The sequence below is a fragment of the Coturnix japonica genome, chromosome 12 (assembly GCF_001577835.2).
Source record: "Coturnix japonica isolate 7356 chromosome 12, Coturnix japonica 2.1, whole genome shotgun sequence".
In the NCBI taxonomy this organism is placed as follows: Eukaryota; Metazoa; Chordata; class Aves; order Galliformes; family Phasianidae; genus Coturnix; species Coturnix japonica.
The window spans coordinates 3563818-3589962 of NC_029527.1; the positions used below are offsets into that span (position 1 = coordinate 3563818).

General features: G+C 41.1%; 1 protein-coding gene across 15 annotated transcripts in view; it reads right to left on the reverse strand.

The window, feature by feature from the left end:
* The window catches only part of IQSEC1 (IQ motif and Sec7 domain ArfGEF 1), a 248336-nt gene that overhangs the window by 41129 nt on the left and 181062 nt on the right, over window positions 1–26145 (reverse strand). The window contains exon 1 of one of the 15 annotated variants that reach the window (XM_015874701.2): window positions 11647–11798. The exons of 13 other annotated variants lie outside the window; for them this stretch is intronic. In XM_015874701.2, the coding sequence (XP_015730187.1) occupies window positions 11647–11711 (65 nt within the window). In that variant the 5' untranslated portion in view covers window positions 11712–11798. Of the gene's footprint in view, window positions 1–9838; window positions 9862–11646; window positions 11799–26145 lie in introns of those variants that run through there. One more of the 15 variants, XM_015874704.2, reaches the window with a different exon arrangement.

The following is a 26145-nucleotide window of genomic DNA, read 5'->3' on the forward strand; positions in this document are numbered from 1 at the left end:
TAATACAAACCAGTTTAACACCAAAGATAGAGAGACCTGGGCATTTTCTTCTCTTTTGTGTGTTTGGCTCTAGAATTCCTGCAAAAGCTAAGCAATGCACTCAGCAAATACTTTTAAATTAAAATACATCAACCGAAGCGACATTTGTGCACACAAGCAGGATCTGTTCTTTCCATCAGCAGGGCAGTGAGCTAAGGGTCAATCCTGCAGTGCAGCTAACCCTGCACTCACCCACCATGTGCACTGAGCTCCAACAGCAGCAGAAACAAAGCCCACTGCTCTCTGAATGAAAGACTCACAACAGTGCACAGGCAGTGCTGCCAAGGAGCTGCTTTTCTAACTCATTTCCCTAGATATCAAACCCGAATAGCACAGTGCATTAGCAAATTAGCAATAGCAAAGGCATCTCTACCTTTGGACTAAGGTAGTATACAATAGATTCAAGCTGACAAAATACAAAGCAGAGGCTGCTGCTAACTAGGACAAGGGCTGTTGGACTTTTATTTCCGTTTTATACATCTGCTTCCCACTATTCAGGTGACAGGCTCAGCTCAGGAATAACCTACTAAGAAAAAGCTCTGCCATCCTCCTTCTTCCCTCTGTCCAGTGCCAAACGCGGTGACGTGGTGAGCCACAAGGGAAGCTAATTGCTCCTCTCCAGGCATTCTAGTTGCATGAACCTGGCACATCCTCTCTTCCCTGTATCTCATTTTACACATTCACACCAGAAATTATGACAGGCTGTGCTTGGTTGGTGAGTACACTAAATGCCTTACCATCTTTTATAACAACATATTAATTGAGATTTTTGAATATCTACTACACTCTTTGATGTGTTTTTTTTCCCACTTTTCAAAGAACTGTGGGGGTTTAACATTCATTCATACCTTCCTTTTCCTTCAAACCGTATCAACTATAATTTTAACAAAGGCAAATATAAGAACAATAAGGGGAAAAAAATCTGCAAAATAAGAAAGCTTCAACATCTGAGCTTAAAATAGAAACTGGGAAGAGTCCCAAAGACCTGAATTTCAGTGAAGAGCAAACTCCGGGCTTTTCCACAAGCACCAATTTGCACATTGAACTCACAATAACAGCAAAAAGATTGGTTTGGATGACAGCGGACAACCAGAAAAAGTAGAAATTCACTTTTTTTCTGAGGCCCGCTACCTTATCTTTAAAACTGCACAATGGGAAGAGGAAGAACTGAGCTCACTAGTATCAGATGCAAGGAAACATTTAGCATTTCCCATTTGCCCCAGAAACTTCATGGTCTGCAGCTTGCAGAGTGTCCCAGCTCACTCATAGGACTGCAGTACAAAGACAATGTAAATACATGCCTACAGAAAACTTCCAAATGTTGAAACCAGTACATTGTAGCCTTTGTTTGGAACCAAAAGCAACAAGGAAACTCAACATGCTTCCAAGTAACGTAAGTGCCAAACCAAAACTGCACGCAGCATTTTAAAATAGAACTAAAAAGCCCTATGAGTAAATATTTAAAAAATGACTTAACCAATGAACATCCTCTGAAATCACCAGTAATTTTCATCATTCATTTACAATGGGCTTTCAACAGCGCAATATAAAGACACAAAATTGAAAACAGGCCCCAACAACGGGATGGTACATTCACAGGAACCAATTTGCATTACACCCATGCTGTAAGAAGAAGTTGGCTTAGACGTAAAAATGAGAGTATAATGCCTTTGTGCTGTTCCATCTTGGATTTTTCCGTAGTATTTTATTACTCCATAATATATTACTAAAAGAATGAACACTAATTCAAAGGTACACACAATAAATCAACTTTCATCTGAATTGTGGAAGGTAAATACAAGCACTATGAATACTCTGAAAATCACTGCCAACTTATCACCCTGGTTAGCCCCAGAGGATAAAGGCAGCACAGCCTTGCCATGATGGGACACACTTTGCTCTTCAGGAAGCAGGTGATTTCTAAAGCACGGCTGCTGTAGAGTATAGCAGGCCCAAAATAGCAGAAATAGTCAAAAATCCAGGCAGCCTGCATAACCTGGCTGAGCTTAATGCAGTATTTATACATTTATTTGTTGCAGTGGTGGAGCATTTGCACAAGTAGTTTTTCATTAAATTCTTCAGTCAAATTTGTCCTTTCTCTAACTTGCTTGTTCCCCAAATCCACAACATTTACCTTTAAATTGTCTCTACAATGAATAATTCAACAAGATATTTTCTTCTTTGTCTTTCTTCTCCTGACCCAAACAATGGCTGTCCTGAAATTTTACCAACATAGCTACAGTTGAAGTATTGAGATACCTAAGGACTGAAACATGCTATGTACAGCATGGATTTAAATGCAAAACAAAACGAATGAAGCTTTTCATATGAAAAGTTCATTTCATAAATTCAATGCCTAGTAAACCTATTCCATTCAAAAATATATGTCCTATATAAATAGGCCCGATGCTCAGGAAGAAAGAAGTGCTCACGCATCTGTTTTACACCAACCATCTCTTTTTAAAACTTGGAGGTTAAAAAGTCAAACTCTGATCATAACTCCTAAGTATAAATACCCACTTGAAATCTAAATTCTCTACCTAGCTCAAAGAATGCAGACCAGAAGTCGCCTGTGGAAGTGTGTAACAGAGAGAAGCTCAATGGCAGCTGCTAGAGCAGCTGGTCTGACCACACATTTCCATCATGAATGCTGAAAAAAGCCCTACATTTAAATGGCAAAAATATTGAGGGCAAACTTAGCATACCACATACAAACAAACCTATATGATAGTTTATTTCTTGCATAAAACTTCGTCTTAACAACGAAGTCCTAATTTAAATGTGAGATTTAAAATTGCAGTGAGGAACAAAACACAGCAGACTGAAACTATATGGCTTTCTATAGGCAACTCAGTCTGAGCACAATGATTCATTTGACACAAGGGTGCACCCCACTGCTTCAAAGCTGGCTTGCATTTCTTTACCTGTGGTGCTTTTTACTATAAACTTGGAGGTGTACTTACTTAAAGCTCTGATGTATGCACTGCATTATCTCAAATTACTCTTTGAGAAAAGTTCTTAATGTAACCTCTTAAAAAACACAACTAGCCATATGTAGTTCATACAAGCTGTTTTTTTAATCTTTTCTTTCCTACTCCACAATAAAACATTCCCCAATGGGGTGAGAACGTTTGAACAGAAGTATATTATTTGGAACAGATTAGAATCTAGTTCTTATTCACAGTTCTGTTTTGTACTGCTCCAGTACACAAAAGTCAATTTTATGAAGAACTTGCACAAATCCCCAAATTCAATAAATGCAATAACATTAACAAACCAATCTACCTTCAAATACACACTGTCAAAAGTTCAAAGCCATTATGATGGGCAACAGTATTCACAAGCATTGACAAAAGCTTTGATCCAGGAAAGAAATATCGACCAACTTGTTTTACTTAGAATGCACTCTCACCAATTCAGCTGTTTTTGTTAAAAACAAATGAAACCTTTGACTGTACATCAAAGTAAAGTCCCAGGTAATTCATCTTACTGAACTTATATGTCACTGCAAGAAAAATCCAGTCAAAATTTGCATGTTCTCAGAAGCAAACACTAACAACTAATAAACCAACCACTTTGCTCTGTAACGTTCTGTGTAACAGACCGCCAACAGCAGCCAGTTAAAACACAGTTTGAGGACCATTGACAGCCTGACCAGATCCGCAGACAAAACACCACTATGTGCCTTGCAAACTTCCATTTGCTTTGTAGTCCAAGCCCTGGATTCAAACATAGAGAAAATCCCCAACATCTGTTCACTTGGACACTACTGAACTTTAATTCCCACTGAATACACTCATGAAAGGCATTTAAAAAAAATATTTATCTTTCAGGCTCTTTAACCCACAACCTTACGTGCTACTAACAGCAGCAGAGAGCAGGGGAAGATGACAGATCATATTCTCTTCTCTGAAGCAATTAGGAATTAACGTGCTCTTTCTTCTGAAGCAGAGATGGACACAAGCAAGTTCAAAAAAGAACAGAACAGAAATCTACCCTACTTCATTTAAGGGAACAACCTTTATAATAGATTTAAGAACTAAGAATGTGTGTTGGAGAAGAGCTTACTTGAGATTATCTTCAGCTTCTGAGGAGGGGAAGGAAGGTTAAATGCCTCATGTATCACCTTTGTCTATGTCAAACAGGGCAGCACATTGTCAAGCAGACAGAAGTTTCTGCTGCAAAAGGGTTAAAATCAACAACAACAAAAAAATCAACCCTCACACAGCTCCTATTTAATGCCTGATGAATCTTCTCTGCTAAAAGCAAAGCTGTGCTTTATTTTCATGGTTTAGCAGCTGGAAAGTAACAAAAGAGACTGACAGCATCAACTGAACTTAAGCACAGCTTGCTTACAGAAGTTACCTTCTATCTCAGGTAAAGAAGGTACGTCATTCTCTACTTATCTGCGTTAATCATCACCCGACATATGGTCATTTGGCAGTGGCCATATTCCATACTTTAAACTGCTTTTACAAAGTGGACTAAATAATAGTGAAACAAGGCTATGTAGTAATTTGAGGCTTGTGGCTAGAAGAGTTCTCAAAATTATCAGCCTGATTTCTAGAATTTTTAGAGGTTTGTTGTTAAGGTCAGCCCCTCTCTGCATGCCAACACAAAACACACCTATCAGAATATTCTTCAGAAGGATGTTTACCTTCTTTAGTGAACTAGAGCTAAATATTCTCAAGTTTAACTGTGCCACCCACCATTAACAGCATCTGTGAAGGTCTCTATCTACCCCTACAGACTTTGCCCTGTTCCTCTTAAGTGAACAATCAGAAGTTTTATAAACCTGTGCAGTTCCTCGGTGTAAGCATATAACCCCAACCATTAATTATTGATTCAGATATAACGTTCAGCACCTCAAATCCTCTTATTTACTAGACATATGCTACATATGACACGTATTTAAAATAGTAAAATATTAAAATATTCTACCATTTATAACATCATGACATGACCTTTATTCAATGCTAATTTTAAAAGAGGAAGATTTAGTTTCTGCATCTGAGAAAAAAATTCATTTGTATGCACAGCTGAAGCAGCATTTGATATAATACAAAAATCCTTGGCATCGTATCTCAGCTATCGTCGTATTTCACCTCTGCTGTGGCTTCAGCTGTTGTGTCAAGGCAGCCAGAGGTGATGCTGAGTGACATGGCTGAGAAATCATCTTGCAGGCAATGAAGTTCTGTAACGAACTATATACTGGTTTGCTCTACCCGTTCAGGTCTTGATGGATAATAATATTCTTTTGTCTCACATGGACTGTGTTCATCACATGTGTGAATTAGTCTGAAGTTCCTTAAGGAAAAAGTTTCAGGCATTTAGATTTCATACCTGAAACAAAACCGTATCATGTTTTAGATATTACTTAGATTCAAGGCAATGCATCCAAGACAGAAAGTACTTAAGACACACTGAGTTGTACTACACGCGGATCTTAACTCTGAGGACAAACAAGATATCAGAAGATTACCTACAGTCCCTAATCAGCTGAAAAGCTGACATGTTTTTTCTCATTCACAAACTTCCTTCCTTTTACATTTCCTTTCCATTATGCTGAGCTCATACATCTTACAGTTCATTTTCTGTTAGTGAAGAATTAAATGAAGGCTCTCAGTAGGACTTCTGACCCATGTCACTGACCAGAACAAATCAACACAGGTCTTGGGAATCTATTGGTGCTATTTCAAAGCTTACTATGAGAATGTTGCTCTACAAAGCCTACCCACTGTTATATTTTAAAATCTGCTCTATGTTCTAACTGTTACCTTGAATCAATACTGAAAAACAGAGGAACTATGGTACACACACAGCACTGGAGAGTAGCTGTCCGGCCTCAAGGCAGCTTGCAGCAGCTTCTCACCCAGGGCAGCTCCGCAACTTCTGGGAGCATCAGGAACTTGCACTGACTTAGACATAAGGTCTAAAACACAAAACCTGGATCATTCTAGAATTTACAGGCTATTTTCTATGACTTAATCCATAGATTCTTCCTCAATGAAAAACGGTCTTTAGGATGAGGACAAAAGCCCAGTTCCTAAAAACAAGGTCACCTTTTTGTGAATCAAAAATAAAATGCTTACAACAAATTCTTTGCCAAAAGAGATCTGGAAAATTTCAAGACTGTCAGAAAAGATCTCATGCAACACATTGGGCTATGGCAGCCCAGGAAAACTCTACTACTGTTCTTCTAGGCTGACTGAGGTGTTTCTGATTCAGCTAAGTTTTAACAATGAAAGAATCCAAAACTGCAACAGTTTGTTACCATTTGAGCCAATCTCCAATAAATTCCTGGGCAATCCTCTCTCCTCTGTCTCACAGGGGCTGCCCAGGGGCACTAACAGGAATACTCACTACACAGTCCAACCCTCCCCAACTTGAAGCATTAGAATCAACTCCTTCCTGAGAACAGTCTGTAGTCAATGCCTCACAGCACTGATTATCTCCTACACAATTTTAACAAAATAAAGAATATATGAACAGCAATAACAAACTGCCTTTTGAGAATCTAAGAACAGCTGAAAACATTACCTAACGTTCAACACCCTGTGAAACGTCATTAACTTCAAAGCATGTGAATCACCCCAGACACCTCTATAATGGAAACAAAGCAGCTGTTTACCCACACATTACAATAAAGCAGAACCATGCAAGAACAATAAAGATAATTTTTATTCCCAGTTGAGAGCGCAGAGAGAAAAGCTATAATTAAATAGAAACACAACCAGAAAGTCAGGGGGTCACACAGGCCTGCTCTGTCAGAACAACTGTTAGACCTCTCAGAACAGCAACTGGATCAGAAATGCTGCTGTCCACCTCGTTTGAATGATGACCTCCTCAACACAACCTCCCAAGCAAAGAGGGGAAACACTCTCCTCAGTGTTATCTTTAAAGGCTGGGGTGCTTCCAACTAAATGGTCCATTCCTCCCTAATGATTTATCCTCAGAGTTCTGTGCCACGCTGATGCGGTCTGCCCATCTCGACTCACGAAACTGACAGGATCACAGATCACACTATCATCATCATGGCTGTAGGCCACACTCCAAAGAATACGCTAAACTCCAGTTACATCCAGCCCAACATACAGATGTCTGAGCTTCAGCGCCCATGGCTGCTGCTCTATTTAACTCTCCACATGATCTGAGATCAAGTCTGGTCCACTCTACCATGAAGGCCAGGAGTGAAAAATAAATGAAAGTAAATCTGTGAACTTTTTGTAGTACATGTGTAGGAACAGCAGTAAATACACCCGGTGACAGAAAACACATCAGGTTTGTATCCACACCAGGTCATAAAGATGACCTGAGGGGCCACATACACTTACCAACAAACAAGGAAGTTAGCTCTCTTTTTCTCAGCTCTTACCACAGCATTTAAACTCCTGACACGTCCATCCTTGTTAAACTGGAAGATCTCTAAAGCGGAAACTGAAATTTGTTTGGCCCAAAGAATGGAAGTACCCCTCCAAACAGGACTGACAGACCTTGCAGTCACTACGTGAATGGAAACCAAGCCATAAACGCTGCATTTTCTTTGTTGGCACAATGCAGAGCAACAGGGAACTAACTGAGTCCTTTGTTTTTAAGCACAAGTTCAACTCAAATGACACTGAACTACTGAAAGAACCTGATTACCAGATACACTACCTCAATTTCCTGAATTAAAGGCTCCCAGAGCCATCATTTCAATATTCCATTTATCCCACAAAGATAAAAGAGTTGCATTTTTTTGTCATGTCAAAACTTGGCTTTTTTTTTTAAAAAAAAAACAACTTTATTTGTATTAATTGCAATTGAAAATATTATAATTTAAAATTATTCATGATAATGTTATGAAAATGCCTTTGCCTCGGGTAAAGAAGCAAAAGAAGATTTATTTAGCTAAATTTGCAGCCCTCTTTAACGTAATACTGGGGCTTTGTGCTACAGTGGATTAAAGCAGCATCTGTTCTTCTCTGGAAACCTGGAGTCAAATCACAGCAGTGCAGTACATTTGCCATCTCTATCTGTACCCTAATTACAATTGCCCTTACCCAAAAGAAAATTCAATTCCTGCAAGACACAAGAAGGTCTGTATTTATGTAACTGAAGTGTTTTTGGTTAGTGAGTGTTACTAAAAGCCCATGGTTACTATTTTCTGGAAAATAAAGATGCAAAAATTAAACAAAATCAATATTTACATAAATATTGGTGCAAAATAGCAACATACAAGATGCTAAAAAACAAACAAACAAAAAAAAACTTAAATGCTCAGGGCTTGATTCTATTCTTGTAACACAACAGTCTTGTTAGACCACAGAAAAATAGAAGTGTAATTGGGAAGGTGAATTTGGCTTGTGCCTACACTATACTGAAATATAAATGAATGCTAAACAAAGCACTTACCAAACACAACACACTAAAATGCTTCTCCTCAAACCCTGCTCTTACACTCGAGTGTTCTGTTGATCAGGCAATATGTAGGTTAAAGGCACATCCTTGTACATCTAATGTAATAACTAGGGCAATCAGAGCTCCATCTTGAATACAGTTTCTGAGACCTCCTGCAGTTCTGTTATTAAATAAACATAAAAGCTATAATTGATTGACAGCTGCTGTGATTGAAATATGCCCAGCTCTGAAATTAACAATAAAATTCCCACTGATAAAAAAATAACTATGTGAAAGGTTAAGAAAGTTGCATCCTTCCTGAATGACAGTAAACCCTTGCAATGAAGAGGCACATCCCAGTTATTCTACATCCATGTATTATGATGCTCAAATCAAATAACTTTTTTTTCTCATCAAATTCTGGTGCTCCATAGTTTTTTTGAATGCAAGCAGCGACACCATGTAACTTGAACCATCCTTTGCATCTGTCAGAAGTAGGCAGAAACTGGGAGCTGTGTGGGTTTACAACAAAGGGCACATTAGTTTGAATCCATGAGATCCTATGGAAGTGTGGTGGATTAATTCCAGGACAGCTCTATGCCATTAATATTCCAAAACAATGATACTCTGAGAGCAGGCTAAATACAGTGTTACTCACTGAGAGAAGCACAGCTGAAGCTATCAAATTAAGGCAATACAGTGCCTTGAATTCCAAGAGGAGCACCACACAGTGTGCAAGAGGACACGTTTCAGCAGTAAAGCAGCATCTCACTTGCAGCACACGTGTTTCCCAATGCTCTGCTAGATGCCTGATGTCCAGGTTGGAAGGGTGTTAAAAAAAAAAAAAAATATATATATATATATATATAGTGATATATATATATATCACAAAGCACAGGTGAAACAAGAGATATTAAATACCACATCTGGAAAACTGCTGGCTTGGGTCCAGGATGACAACCTGTATCCACCACCAGGGGATGGGGCTACCACCAGGATACCCTTCCTCATTCACAGCTACTAACCTTGCTGTTCAGAGCAAACACTTTTCAAGGGTAAGTTATTAATCACTCAAAATCAACTATGTAATTCTGAGATCTTCCTCTCTGTTCAGAAAGTTTGATCCCTGAATTGACATCTTTGCACCTAGAAGAAAACATGATCAATACACAGAAAAGCTCTGTTTCAGAGTTGTTGCTGCACCCGAAATCCTAGCACCCAACCTTCAGATCCTCACAGGTTTGAAACAATTCCAATCTGGAAGTGATGGAAGACTGTCCTCATGATGGTAAATACTTGGAGGAACACTTTCAATAGCCCTACAAACATGAATATATTTCTCTTCAGCAAATTTTAGCTTTGCAATTGTGCAATGCGGTCACAAGGTGAGAAGTACTACATAAAGCCCTTCATTTCTTACTTGAGAATAAACCACATCTCAGGTCTCAAGAGAAGCACCCAGCCCAGTGCCACTGAACACACCTCCTCCAGCAGGGAGGGCCCTGGCACTGCCTGGGCTCCTAGCAACCTTCCATACACACTTCTAAAGCAGAGCAACAAACCAGTTACTGTTCTGCTCTGTACGTGCACCTTTCAGGTGTAAAACAGAACACTCCGAGCTTCCTTACCTGCATTCAAAGTATTGAATTACAGCTTTTTAAAGGACTGAAATCATAAATTGCTTTTAACCGTGGCAGAATTCCAGGAGAGCATCTGAAGGGATGAAGAAAGAACTAAAAGCTGTTGATATAGTGAGTGCTATAACTTTCACTGGTTAGTTCCATCTCTCGTATTAGAACTGGTAACTTTGACTACATCAAATTAGTAGAAATGTTGAGGGGGTTGAAGCTGACTTCCCATACAAAACCTCAGCAAGGACTAGGCCATCCATTTAACTAACTGAAAAAAGACAGCAGAAACTACGTGGCACTACCCTCAATAGCTGAAATTTCATAACTAGGAGAACACAACAACAAAGCAAACCGGATATAAAAGTAGATGCAAAATGAGAAATGGATCATTTTATTCAGCAGGGCTTGAGTTCCCTGAAAGCACTGTAGAGATGAACTCCTATTAGACACGCGTATCTGCCACAAGAACTGAAACAGTTAAACACAACCACCCAAACTAAGTACTCAGCAATTCCTCTTTCAGCACACCAGGCAGAATAATCAAGTTGAACTGAAAGGAAGTGCCAATATAGCAATGTGCAAACATAGGAAAAAAGCACTGAAACAATGACTGAATGGCAAAATATTACTGTGTGAATACAGGCAACGTGTAACCGAGGGAACGTTTAGGAATTATGTTACGAGCAAGCCATGCAAATGTAATGTGCTTTATGCAGATACTGCCAACTGCACACAGAACGCTTAACAGCTCAACTTTGTGCTCCTTAAGGATAAAAACAGGCTCAAATGTATGACTGTAAACTATATTATCAAGCGTTTTCCTTACAGAAACAACAGCAACAAAACCGCCCTTCTTCTTTCTTTCACAGGAAAGACACTGTAGCAAGTCACAAGCAGTTACATTGAATCCGGTCACTTCCTCCTTTTATGTTTCCACACAAAAGCACACACCCAATTTAATACAGGGCCTATCTTCCCTCACTTGGGGATTGCTGTAACAGTCCATCAGCGCTGACTGTCATCAAGTTATTATTTGGAACATCCCGAGCTGGATGGGACCCATCAGAATCACCGCGTCCAACTCCTGGCTCGGCACAGGACCACCCAAAGCCCAGACTGCTGTCTGAGCGCGGCGTCCAGGCTCTGATTTGTACATGTAGTTCTCAAGCAGCTCCGAACTGCGGTTTTGTAGCTTTGACACATTACCGGCTAACAGCATCACAGCGATACGCGTTAACACAAGCCCAGCTTTCCTTTCTTCCCGCAGCAGCCGCTCTCTGTGCACTCTGCAGCGGCCTTCCAGCCCCGCGCCCACCCAGCCCGGGGGTCCCTGCGCATCCCCCAGCTCGTTGCAGGACGCCGCCAGCCATTGAGTTCTCAGAAGCACAAAGTTACGGAGCGAAGATCAGCTCCTGTTAAAGCTCCGTGCAGCCGCACACCTCGCGTACGGCAGCGAGGGGAGCTCGGACGGCGGCGGCCCCGCACAGCCACGGCTCCTCCGAGCGGCCGGGCCCCAATCCCCGCCCGCTTTCGGAGCAGGAGGAAGCCGGGCGGCGAGCGGAGCCCTTTGTGTGTCGGGACCCATTGCACGGCTTACCAGCTGTCAAGCTCCAGCTCCAGCAGCGACTGTGTCCTCTCGGAGCTGCAGTGCAGGCACCACATGGCTGGGCCGAAGTCGCGGACGGAACGCTCCGCTCTGCCACCACCATAGCCGCCCCTCGGCGCTCCGCCCCCGCCCGCTCCCCTCGGCGGCCGCTGTCGGGGCGGGCGGGGAAGGGGGGGGGGGTGGAGGGGACGGGCTGCCGGGTGTTACCGGGTTATTACCGGGTTATTACCGGGTATGACCGGGCCCCGAGAGCCAGCGGTGCCCGCTGGAGCCGGCCCTGAACCAGGCGACGCGCAGGTGCCTCTCGGCAGCCCGGGAGGGGTTTTGCTGAGCGCTACGCGGGTATAATTAACGCCTGGAGACTGTTAATTACACCTACAGCGAGCTTCAGGAGGAGATCGGGGCCTCCTCGGGAATGCCCTCTTGTTTGGAGCACAGCACAAAGGGCTTTTCCAATAGATCCCTTACAGCAAAGCGGTTTGCTAACATCCAGATTATTATCACTTTTTATTTTTCTTCCTTTTCTTCCCCCACCGGCATCCAGCTGTTGCCATGTGCCTCACTTCTGTCTCCCTCCATCTGCTAAAAATAATTCTTCCAGTTTCTTAGTAATTATTTAAAGTCCAACGTGAAAGCGTGTGCAGGACTGAGGAACGCCAAGGCCCTGCCCAGGGCTGTGCTGAGCCTCTGCTGCAACCCAAGGAGCATCCCTGGAAAGCACAGCACACAATAGCCAAGCTAAAAGTATTTCAGATCCGCCAGAATAAGAGCATAAAATAGGAGTGCAGCCTGTTTCAAATCCCAGCTCAAGGCAACGGCAGCAGCTGTGCTGGTGGCACATATCCCACCCATTTATTCTGAGGCGTGCAGCTAGGCAAGGAAATGGAGCAGTGTTGTCAACTTCACAGACATTCAAAACAGAATCTAAGCTTCCCTGTTGTTGTTTTGAACGTTAGCACAACAGTCCCAATCCTATTTCTTTTCATTGAAGCATCTTTTATACACTGCATTAGAATGAGACGGGCTGAGGTTCTCAATTACAAGGCAGAACGCAAACTCATCCGGCAGAGCGCACACAAAGCAGCGTCTAAAGGACGATGGCACATGAAGGGCTGTGGAGGCCTGGGGACAGAACAACCCTTTTGTGAGGAGTGTTTGGTTTATAATAGGAAAAATATATATACATCTGTCAGAGCCAGATTTTTGGATTAAAATGAATAACTAAAATAAATATATTAAGGTCCCATTAGCTCTCATTGCTTCACTGAATCCTGACCCAGAAAGCTTCTAGTTTTTGCTGTATCATGCCCTCTGTATTCTGCATTTCTAAGTGGGGAACTTCCACTGCTTCAGAAAGCACAGCAGCTCCGGAGTGAAGCAAGTTCTGGCAGGCAATAGCTCCTCACCAGGATCATAAAGAATAGCCCAATTTTATCATCACTATTTGACACATGAGTAAGAATCTCTCCCATTTTTATTTATTTATTTATTTTAAGTGGATCCACAACGCAGGGATTAAAGTAATGGAAAAAAATTAAGTCTAAACAGAGTTAATTAAAGCTTGGTCATTTATAAATAAAAACCATTTTATCTCCTACAGTTCTGGAAAAGGTGCTTTAACTTTCATAACCTTACACACTCACACACCTCTTCTGTAGAAACCACACGGTTCTGCAAAATATTAACACTGAAATTGCATGATTTTTTTCCATGTAACATTTAACACTTCTTTTCCTAATCAAACATGAGTTTGATTCATGAGGCTTCCCAAGCCATCCTCCCTCAAAGCCTGGACAAAAGAGAGGGCTTGCAGTGCATCTGGAAGGTTAACCCAAGCTCCAAAGAGATAAGGAACCAGCCAGTTCTGGAACCTGTTGCTGCCAGGGAACAGTGCCTTACAGCTGCCTGCAGTGCTCAGAATGCTTCCTGAGCTCCTCTGCTGACCTACAGCACCAATAACTGAAGCCTACTCGCTCTTTGCTGTTCACAAAGACCGATCCCAAAGCATTTTTAGCTTTACAGGTCAAAAAGAACAGCTGAAACTGCACTACAAAGCCAGTGACAAATATTGCTGCCTACAGGTACACAGAAATGAGCGTTTCAAAAAACTGCAAGGCCCGTATGATTAATATCCTGTAATAATACAAGAAAGCAAGATGAATTCCGAGTTTCCTGTGAAAACATTTCGTAGAACCATCAAAACAACTTGCTTTCCAAATTAAGTTTCCCTTCATCAAAATAAGCATCATGTCTGTGTAAGCTGGGGAAACTGTCTAACCACAGCCACTCCTTGTCTTCGTTTGGATGCCAGGGTACTGCACAACTGGAAAGTCATTAAGAAAACAAGAACCATTCTTGGCTGAGTTTTTTGTTCATTTTTCAGGGGTAGGAGGGGATGTTGGGGGACACATGGCCAGTGAGCTGACTGCTAAAGGCTTCGTTCCTCATCATCTGCACAGCTTTGTACTGAAGTTTTTCTTTGTACTGTACTTTTTAGTAATGAAAACATTCCAGCACATAAAAACAGCCCAGATCCCTGTAGTTTGGAGAATTCTCAGAAGTTTAGTCAGAAGCTAAAAACACTGCTTAAAGAAATCAGGTTCAAGAAAGAGCACAATAAAAGGCTCAGCTGTGTCCTTGTATTGTGTATACAACATACTTCTTATTTACAGTATATACCATGAGAACTGATCGTATCTTTCTGATGATAAAAGAATCAAAATGACTTAAGCCCAGTTAAACACCTGGATCGAATACGCGTTTTGCAGTTTCCTCAGGAGGCATTAGGCATGGATTCCAATGAGACTGGGTCTAACCAGCTTTCAGTGAAACTCAAATATGTTAAGGAAGGACACACCTACACTAACTGTTTTGATAGTGATGTTACTGCACGCCTATAAACCAGAGACTATTTACATTGCAGTGCCTGCTTTCAAGATCTCACAGTTATCCAGGCAGACTCTTCACACAGAACTCTTTGACATCGTAGACAGACGCTACAACCATTCCATGTTTTTCTGGTCCTGACTCAATGCCCTTCTGCTCCAAGCTTTGTCTCTATGTGTAACCAGGCACAAATCCAAAGCAGACATAAGCAGTCCACAAGTCAGCTGCTAAATGGAAACTGGTTTCCAGAGGAGAAACCAAGTGCAGACAGTTTGAATGTAGGCTGGATATAAACCAGAAAGGGCAGCTCAGACACTCTGATCTCAAAAGCAGACACACCATTTTCTGAAAATGTTTCCTATTTCAGAACCTGTTGCAGTTTTCCTTCAGCAGACACAAGCACTAGATAAGCAAAATAACCAACCAGTGCTAACAAACCTCATTTCAAACACGACACGGATAATGGTTATAGCTTCCCCCACCCCCAACTTCAACGACTCCGAATTCTCAGTTTGCTTTGACCACTCTCCTGTAAAATTTCCATTAAATTACTTTAAATCTCTTTTAGTCTTTAAAACCTGAAGCAGAGATTAAATGACGAAGTATTCTATAAGCACAAGATCTCACATGTACTCTGACACGGGAAATTAAACACAGAAAAACAAATTATTGATGCACTACACAGATGGCATCGTGGCTTCTGTGTCAGGGCAGCCTGGCGCAGTTATTTATGGAAGAATCTCCTGTTTATGTTTAAGCATTCCAAACCCATCTCTGCTGGACCATGAGCCATCATGTAACAGGCAGGTTGTGATTTTTTATGGACAGGTGGGGCTTGAGTTTTTAGGACAGTCTTTTTAGTGGCACATAGCTACAGATTTTTTTTTCCTAACAACACAGGAACAGTATGTCATGCTTTGTACCAAACACAGAGGTGATGTTTTAGGCCTCAGAAGAGGGTGACCAGGAGGGGATTGAACAGAGCTCATGTGGACTTCTACTCCACTTTATCTGAACCTTCTAGGAGGCTTTGGCAGAACCAATATGACACACAGAGGCTGTTTGTCCCTTGTTCCCCAGCTGCCATTTTGACATGTAGCTGGCACTGGAGCTGCCACCAGGACACTGTAGAACACAGAGCAGGGTAAGAAGACAAGAAAGTAAATTTTCCTATCTTAGTACCCTTGCTCCTAGCAAACTGTTGGAGCACAACTAATAGTATGATACCAAGTTATCTCTGTTCATAAAAAAAGATTCAGCTGACATAAGAAGAAATTAAGGAACTAGGAAATCTGTGCGCAAGAGGAAGTAAGCCAAGATTTCACGCTATGAACTCACCCTCACTAGGTCAGAAATTAGGGGTAAATAATTCCAAAGCAAGCAGGAAAAGCTTACAATTACAAAGCTGGTTAACTCACTGGAGGTGTTGGCGCACCCACTGCATGTCACTCCAGTTTTCGGTCAGTGTGACCAATAAATACTAAAGAGCAACTCACAAATGCAGCTTCTATTTTGCTGTCATTCTTATATTTAACTCTTCAGTAGTGAACGTTAAACTATTCAGTCTTCCTTGCTAAAGCTGACTGTTTTATTTCTAGTGCAGAAACATCATTAAACCTTAAATTAAGCACAGCACTGAAATGTTGGTATACTCAGTAATCTACATAAATCATTGTTATTTAATACGTTAATAGCTAAGATAAAGTTTATAAACCCCAGAGTGCAACAAACTCAATTTGGAATTACAAGCACACAGCAATTTGTAAAACATGTCATCTAAATCTACAGTAATTATGACCCTGCTTAAGGGTAATTCCCAACTTAATCACATTAAATACACTATTATTTCCAAGACTTAAAAGGCTAAAATGGGCATTTATCTTGTGTTTTGCTTGAATAAAAGCAAAGTGCTGCCCAAGGAAGGAAAAAAAGTAAAAAAGAAAAAAATCCCAGGGTTCTCAGGTTCTCACTCTATATACAGAGCATGAACATTCAAAGTCTTGTACAATAAAACACGTACGTGGGCCTAAATATGTCACTTCTTTCTCAGTCAGGTTTTGGGGGTTATTAATCCAACTCACTGCTTGAAAAAGTCACACTAACATATAAGGATCCCTCTCCCCATGCTGAGTTCTCAGCTTCTCATGCTCCTCCCCTCCATGGTTACCTGTACATGTCAGGAAAATAACCTGCTTTAAAAAAACCAACCCAAACATTGGGATATATTGATTTCCAGGTTACAGCCCAACGCCTTCCCACAATATTCTGTTCAGGTGTCACATGACAGTCATTAATAAACATTAACTGATTCCACGTGCAGACATAGCACACCATGGTAACTTCCCCACAGGACCTGGAATAACCTAGAAATTCTCATATATGCCAGGTAACTCTTCACAAGCCAATACTGCACTGTACTTATCCTGCTTTTGTATCCCCAGAATGGATTTTGTATCTTCTCTCACAAGCTCATTCATTTCCTATGACTGTGTCCTACTTCACTGTTTTGTTTTGTTTTTAAATGCCAGTAACACAAAAATTGGAATTAAAACGATAATTACAACTTCATTTTTTAAACTGAACTTAAAAGGCCTTTAAATAAACACATCTGGGAAAAGGCCTTATGGCGTCGGTTGCCATGGAGCAGGCAAAACAATGAATCTTTGTAGTCATTCTGCTCTTCTAAGAACAGCTCCAAAGGCTATTTAAGGCAATGGAAATCTTCTCTGACCTGGGGAGGTTGTGGACTGCATACTGTAATTTGCAGCTACCTATCTCAAAAAAGAAAAGCACACCACAGCTTTACAAAATATAAGATAGCTTTATCCCCGTGTGAAAGATAGCGATACTGAAGCACAAAGACCATAAACCCTCACAGAGGAAAACCACAATAACTATTCAAAGTGACCTTGCAGATCTCTAGGAGAGCTAAAAGTGAAGCAGATCTACGCATTCAGCTTCTTTATTCCATTCCATAAAACAAGACACTCAGCTCTTGAGAGTGAGGAAAGAAAAGGGTCTGCCTTTTGCTCCCAAAAGGAAACCTTGCCAGTGAAAGTCTGCAGCAAACTCTCTCCTTAGGCCTGGTTAGAGGATTGGAATCAACATTCTGATTTTGACTGGGAGGGGGACTGGAAAGTGGGAGGGAATTTCCAAGGAGATAAAAACGTTATTAAATGTTAAGATTCGTCTCGTAAAGTAGCATATGCAAACCAGACAGCCCAGAAAGCCACAGCGAGTTGTAAAACACACAAAATTTCAGAGATGGAAAAAGCAAAGCATAAAGAGGATTAGATCACAGTCACAGCAGTAGCCCAAAGCCGGGATTCCTGACTCAAAATTCTCTGCTGTCAGTGCTCTGACCTGATTTTGAGGCTCAAAGTCAGCAGTTGATCCTCCAAACCCACACTTGTGTGGAAAGCTATTGTAAATGATATTATGTACTCTGCAACACTGATTATTTACACCTATAGGAACAGCATCCAAAGAAATAATACTAGAGAGCATTTTTATTTAGTACAGCATGTCGAGTTTTCTCTCAAAGGCCTATGAAAAACTGACCATGCTGCTTCTGAGAGGATCTTTTATTCTCTCGTTCTGCCTAGTGCCGCTTCTTTGTGCTGCTCACAGCAAGACACATTTCTGGTGTTCAAAAGCATTCAGCAGTTATTAGATAACTACATTTCATCACAATATTACTAAGCAACTTAAAACCTCTTTCAACAGATCCATAAGCCGGTGTGATTATTAATTTTTGTTTGAATTAAATGCAACTCTCCTTTCAAAAAAGCACAACCAAGAGACCCTCAGCATCCATGGATGGTGCCGTGACTCACCCCAGCAGCGGAGCTGTGCCTGAGCAGTACAAGCTGTGAGCTCATTTACCAACAGCGAGCAGTGGTTCTTCAAGAGAAAACACCTTCTTTGTATAAAGCCATCATCTAAAGGGTAGCAGATGCTTGGAAATCCCCCCAAGAAGAAGTGCAGACACCGACAAGGAGCCAGAGAGCAGCACTGGAAAGGAGTTCATCTGTAAGCTAAGAAGGCCACTCTACTACTGCCAGGAATTGTATATCAAAATGGAATAAAAAGGAGAGGAAGACCTTTGGTCGGCATTCTTAGGGGCAATAAACCAGGACTCTGTACTGCAAATACAAGGTGATTGCAGTTCGCAAGTCTGGCGATACTGTGGTATATCTAATAGTCCTTTGTCTCTGAAGAGTGAAATATGTATGACAGGCTCCACCTTTTTCTCAACTGGAGCACCATATCCTTCAGTGAACCCAGAGTTCTCACAGCACAGCAGACACTGGAAGGTGGATGCTGCCAACACAAAGTCCCCAGTGCAGGATCTCACTGGCTGTGCCTGCAGTGCCACTGCTGAGCATGGGTGATACCAGCAGGTCTGTGCTGATATACACCGATGCTCTAAAGCAGCACATCTCACAGAGATCTGAAACTAAGTGCTCTGTTTCTGAAGTGTTCCTTAGTCAGCACAAATGACTAACGTGAAGTATTTCTCCATATAGGAGGAGTGCAGAGGAAGTTCTTCATTCAGAGGGTGGTGATGCACTGAACAGGCTGCCCAAGGAGGCTGTGGATGCCCCATCCTTGGAGGCATTCAAGGCCAGGCTGGATGAATCAATAAGACCCACTTAAGGCACAAAAGAAAAGCAATGCAAATTTTCATTGTTGTTCTTTACCTTCAGGTATTATCTCCAAATGAGACTGCAATGAAAACATTATTATGATTTGGGGCATTTTAGCATGACTGAATACCATTGCTAAAAAGCCCTAAGGAAACCCGCAGACACAGGGTGATGGCAAGGTTCACAGCCAGCCCACACAGCAGTTAGCAAACTTGTCACTGAATGAGAAGCCCTCAAATGAGGTTGGACAAAATAAGACCATTGAGATGATTCCTACAATCCAGGCAGCTATTACACAGAGCATGAATGCTCTTGAAGCACCTAGGGGATGTCAAGCTCTCTCTAAAAAATACACCACACAAGAAGGTTCCCTGCAGCTTCCCCTTTTTTTCCACTTTCATTCTATGTCAGTAATAACGTGCTGTCTGTGCAAAGCATTTATTTGAGCTTAGCAGACAGCTGAGATTAACAACACTTTGTTATGCTTCGTGTCATCGGCATCATCTCAAAAGCTCTCAATCTGCAAGAGAAGCAGTTTTGTTTGCTTAGAATGTTTTCTTGTTTAAGCTATTCACAATTTCAGTAAGATGAGTGAACTTGTGTGTGCCCATTGTGTTTTGTACCTACACAAAAGCCAAATGGAACAATAAACGACTACTTTTAACACAGCTTTATGAATACTGGCTAATTCTGGAAAACACAACTGTGTGCCTTTGAAAAAAGAATGGGAAAGAATTTCAAACTCCACCAATGCTGTCTGAAGGCTATGAAAGTAATTATCAGCCAGGATTAAAGCAAATATCTGAACGTTGCTAATTTATGTCCTGTATAGAAGTGCCTTTCCATACAAGCATTAGTGACACCTGGCTAAATAACGTGCTATATTGAGAAATCACGTGTACAGCACGCAGTGTGGAGAAATGCTTATTTTCCATGCCCTTCTGCAAGTAGCATTCTAAAACCAGTATTTTTTCTGCTTGAAGCTCCAATTGCATTACAGTTGTTTATCATGATAGCAACCACTAAGTTCAAATGGTTTCTTCGATGACAAGCATCACTGAAATGTCCCACACATATAAAATATGTATGGATACATAAATATCCCATATATTCCATATTTATATATACATATAAAACAGTTGATAGAAATCCAATTTTAAGGTAAATAAATGACTTTGATTACCAACTGCTTATTTAAACAAATGGATAAATAAGACTGTTACAGAGGAAGTCTCATCATGCACCTAATGTTGTATTTAGAAGTGTTTTGGTAAAGTATCTTCATGGCTTCAGCACCAGTTCACCCCTACACAATGCGGAACACAGGAAGGGTTTTTGTCTGCTTTTAAATGTCTCACCACAAAGATGCACTGTATCACTCAGAAGCCTAAATTAAAAGCCAGGGATATTTACAGACACGCCACTTTGTAGCTGTTGCACACTCTTATGCTCATCGCCCCATACTGCAAACCACTCTGTTGGCACCACAGAGCCTCCTCACACTAAATTCCCTGCAAGTCTGATGCTTACAGTTTTATTTAGGATGCAGCAAAGGGTGATTGCTAAGGGAAAAAAAAACAACACAAAACCACATTCACCAACAGCGATCACATTGCAAAACGAGCTACTGTACTAAGGTCACCCTCTATATATACATAACCTAGGAAACAGCTGTGGTGTTGACAATAGCACTGTGTGTGGTAGCAAAGTATAAACCTCCACTAATTGACTTAAGTCCCTGAACTCGATTCAGTAGCCATAAAAGCCCTCATGTGGGCCAGCTGCAAGAAGGGGAATGGAGGAAATGGCATTCAGTCCTAGGGTAAATTATGCAAACAAATATTGACTTTCTCCATGGTAACTTTTATAGTTAATAGAAACTTTGAATGGTATTTTGAGCCAGATATAAATAAGCAGAAATACAAGAGAAACCAATAAACACACACCTCAGAAGAGAAACATTCCATCCCCAAACACAATAAATAGCATAATACATAATGTTGCAACAGGAATATTTTTATTCTTCTGTTTCCTGAGAACAGATGGCAGCATTTTATCCTCCTCCCTATGGAGTCTGGATGAGCTCTCAGAAAAAAGACTGGGCCACACTGCTCAGTTCTATAGGGCGGCCTGGCAGGTTGCCTGAGCTCCACGCACTGACCTGCCGTGGCACAGCAGAGCAGGACAGAGCTGGGTGTCAGAGATGGGACACGTGCTTTCCTCACTGACCTGCCAGCAGGCACCACTTACCTCCCTGCTCTCAGCTCCAGCACTACCTCAAAACACATCCACCATGTGCCTCCTTTTGACTTGAGGAGGCAACATGCCAGAGTAGGATGGCTTAACATTACCTTTCTAAATATTATTAAACAAGAAGTAAACTTACTGTCATCGTTTTGAAACTACGTTTAAAAGAAAGTCCAAAAAGAATGGCAGCACAACATATACCAGAGCTGCCATGTCCCAGTGAAGAGCCAGCCAGGGCTGTCTGACCACAGCCTCCTGCCAGCAGCCCTCCACTGTCTGAAGGAAAATTCCTGCAGAACTTGAGCTGCCATTCACCCCACAAGGTCTCAGGTTTGCATTAGGAGACCTTCTGCCATAAGCAAAAGTGTATTTTGATCACTCTCTTCAAAATGCAAAGAATACTGTGGTTTCGTCACTCACAACAATAAGATTACTTTTCAGTACTTTCCATTACTGAAGGCACTTTTGAGTTTTGATTAACCCCGTCATGGCAAATATTAATAAATTAAGACTCATCTACAACTTAGACATAAATGGAAATGGAGAATGGAAAACTATTACGCTAATTAATGACATGGTATAGACAACAATCAGTACCTACAAGGAATTTCAAAGGCAGACACTTGATTTACGGTAAGAATCACCCCCAGGTGTCTTAGGAGAAGCTGCTAAGCAACCTGGAGATCAGAAACAGGAAGTCATTTCAACGTAAGTTCATTTTCTCTGCCACCATAAGGAGGTAAAATCTCCCTTTTTCCCCTCTAATGCATGTGTCCATGCTATGAAGTGCAGTAATTTGACAAATAAAAATGAGCTAGAAGAAATAGAAGGAATAATATAGAATGTGCTGTACATGGGTGATCTCTGGTACTTGATGTATGAATTTTCAGTGAACTGGTTTGTATCAGCATTACATTTCCTCACTAATAAGAAGGAAAAATGCTTTGGATGTGAAGAACTCCACAGTTTTTCCTCCTCAGCTCAACACACACAGGACTACAAAGCACTGGCACTTCAATCACTTGGTATCCTTTCATGTTAACTGACTAGGGAGATTTCCTCCTACTCCAGGGTAGAATTTTTCTCAGCATGTTTAAAGCTCTGCTGGTCAAGAATCCAGAAGACTAAATTACAAGAAACGTTTTAATTTGTGGACAGGATTGCCCAGTGGTAATTGAGGGCAGAGCACGGCTGGCAACATGCAGCTGGAATTCAATACAGCTGGCACAGGGTGAGAGAGGATCCAGTTCCAGCCAATGTCATTGTATGGAAACCTGCCCACAGCTTTTCTGTCTAATGGTCCTGACAGGTATGACAAATACAGATGATGACAAAATGGTCTCTTTCATAGGCTGAAAGTCACTGCTGACCACAGAAAGCTTCTAGTATGAATGCTATTTTACCAACTGGACAGCTGATCTCTTACTCTAAATCAAATGGAAAGCTAAGCTTAAGGTGCAAACCCACCATGCACATGCACAGGAGGCTGCAGCACATTGTCAGAGGAACCAAAAAAGGTGAAGCTAAAGAGTTGACAATTAACACTTTTTTTTTTCTGGAAACCCATTTTCAGGTATTGCAGGTATTTTACTAGAGGTAAAAGCCTGAGATGAAGTGATATGACACCCACTGTGCCTTTGTGGTTCCCAAGTGGCAGCTGAGAACATCACCAGCCATGCTGTACAGGAACCTCTGAAATCCCCCTCTATAATCCCAGAGGGACATTTGTAATACGCACTACTGTCCAAACAACCCATTATGTTCACCATGAGCAGGCTGCTTTGGGCCTGTCAAACAAAGGCAGCCTGCTGAGCTAGCAGTCCAACTTCCAACATGCTCCTTAAATAACCCACGGAGTACAGAAGTGCAGTGAGAACATCCACTGTTACCTACAGCTATTCTGGTAACCTCAAGTTATTTGTGTACATGCATAATGCCATGGTTATTCCTGTTTTCCATCCCACGGAAAAGAATGAAATAACTGGAGGACAAGCACTTCTATTCAGTCATCAACAGAGAAAAGTGGTACATAAGCACAGCAAGAGACTTCTACCTTCCTAGAGTTGGGGGGAAAACGAATATCAATGTAGCTAGAAAAAAGGTTAGAAACCTTTTGCATTTACTTGATTGGATCACCAGTTTGTATATCATGCCATCTCTCGTTTAAATTATGAACTGCAAAGTAATTGAAACGTGAAGTATTGCTCAATCAGATTACATTATTTCAGTCATACTTGACTTCAAGTAATGACGTTTTTCTTCCTACAGAAAAAAAAAGGATTCAGAATTTTTGATTGTGCTGCTCTGTATTGTTTTAATAACTGTTCTCTACTGACAACATAATGAATGCTTCTTATCTAAACAGTTATGAAAAACTCTAGCAAGTAAGGCTTTCTGGAAGGCTATAACCACAGTTGGTGCTTCAAACCAATGTGCTGGCAGGGAAGGGTTTGGCAGAATCCCAGACAGGGGACAAATGCCTGAAGCAAGTTAGTTTCTGCTACAGGAAACATCCGGAAATACACCGCATGTTCAAAGTCTGTATCATTCAAAACCTAATTTAATCAATTTACCAGAGCCATTAAAATGCTCCCCTCCAGGGGAAAGGCAAAGGCACAAAAAAAGCATCTGATCTTGGTTCATTTCTACAAAGTGCGGTCAGACACATTCTAAACACAGGGCCAGACAAAAACATCACGATGCTGAAATCAGGGCATTTTGCTGCCTTAGTATGAGAATGGAAGATGTCTTGGGTTTGCTGTTTTTTAAAGACTATTTTATTTTACATATACCCCGCTGATTGGTGCACATGGCCATGCTCTGACAGCAGGTAAAGCTTGTAATTCGTGATAAACGGCTCAATATGGATTTACAGCTTTGTAGAATGAATAGGTCAATGTATGAAGAACTCAAGCAGCCTTTCAGGTAAACCCAGCAGTGCAAGGAAGCACAACAGCCATACAGACAGGTGCTAAAAAAAGAGTTGGAACAAAGGCTCTGCTGAAATAGCTTGGTTCTGTATTTATAGCCAGCTTTTACAAGAACACCACAAGAGAGAAAACTCTGCTGGCTTTGTTTGCTGAAAACAGAAACAAACATGGCTTAGAGAAATATATACGTCCCCGCCTGGCATTTCAGACTAAAACATCCTGGGCACTCTTACCTGACACTGCTAACAAACACTAAGGGCAGTGCAGGCAGCCAGGGCTCTCCTGGTGTTGGCCTGCTGGTGCTGCTCACCTTTCCACAGCTTCTTGTCCTACCCTGATTAAGTTGTCATTTGTACGTATGGAAGCATTAAGGATCAGGTGACATACTGTACATTTTGCTTAAGTTTTGATGCGGGTAAGTAAAAGCCTATCAATAAAGATTTACTTTGGAAAACATCTTTCCTCCAGCCTCTCAGACACATCTTGCTGCTCCTGCCTGGCAGGAGAGCAATTTACGATCACTGTCAGAATGATAAAGCAAGGTGCCTTCTCTTGCACTTCAAAATTTGCATTGAAATCATCCTGTTGCAGCATGGAGAAACAGCACAGCAGCTTTGTGTAATGCCTGCCCTGAACAAAAGCTTTAAACACCTTAAGGTGCTTTGCTTCTCAGATGAAGAGAGCATTCGGAATGTAAATATACACATGTGGATAGTCAAGAGAGGGAATCTGTAGAGCATCAAATATCACAGGTTATTATTAGCAGTATTATTCATCTGAGTTCTCCAATACAGCCTGTTTCAAAGTTGCTCTTGATGTACAGATGAATAATGAAAGCAGCATGCATCTTAGTGAAGCAAAAGAGCACACAAAATGAAGGGAAAAGTAGCAGTGAATGAAAAAAAAGCAGTAAATATCTTCAGCAGTGCCCAACCCTGGCACTGGAACTGGAGTGGTTACGTTCTCTAACACCTGGTACAGCTGATCAGAAGCCTGAACATGGAATAACTGCATTTCTTTGTTCATGTTTTCCAAGCCACAGAACTCACACTTTAATTAATCTATTTCCTCTATGTGCAGTAAAAGCTGACTTTTTTTACTTCATGCTTTACTTCAGATTACGCATTTGTTATATTAAGATGGAAATAGCAACATCTACATTAATGCCTTGAATGCCAGTGCATTTTGTACAAGAATTTATAAATATTAACAAGATAAATTTTTTAAAGGCAAAATACACCATTAGCCACTATAAATGTTTAATTTTGAACGAATGGGAATCATACTTTCATATTAATGCAAGTCAAATTATATTAAAATAATTGTAACATTCCAAGTGTTAAAATGAAGAGGGCAGGCCATCATCTGATACTACTCCAAGGGCTTTCTGCTCTCTTGTACAGTCACAATTCTGTGTATGAGTTTTATAACCTAAATACCTGTTTGGTATTAACAGTGACTGGTAGAAATCTAGAAAGTGCAAGTCTGAAAAATAGTATCTGTTTTAACAAGTCAGTGTAACCTTACCTGGCAGCTTTTGCCTATGTTATGTGTAAAACTAAGCTGGCTTTCATGGAGCACCTTTTATAAGCAGACAACAGAAGGCACAGTTCATCAAGGTCCCCCTTGGACCTATCGTATTTGCAACCTTCCTACTGAAGATGCTCCCTGTGTGGAGTAGGAGATGAAGGCAAAGCATTACAGGAGGCTTGGGGTTTTCTATCCTGAACTAGGAACTTGAGCTCTCTTATTTCATGAAGACCAATGAAGGCCAATAC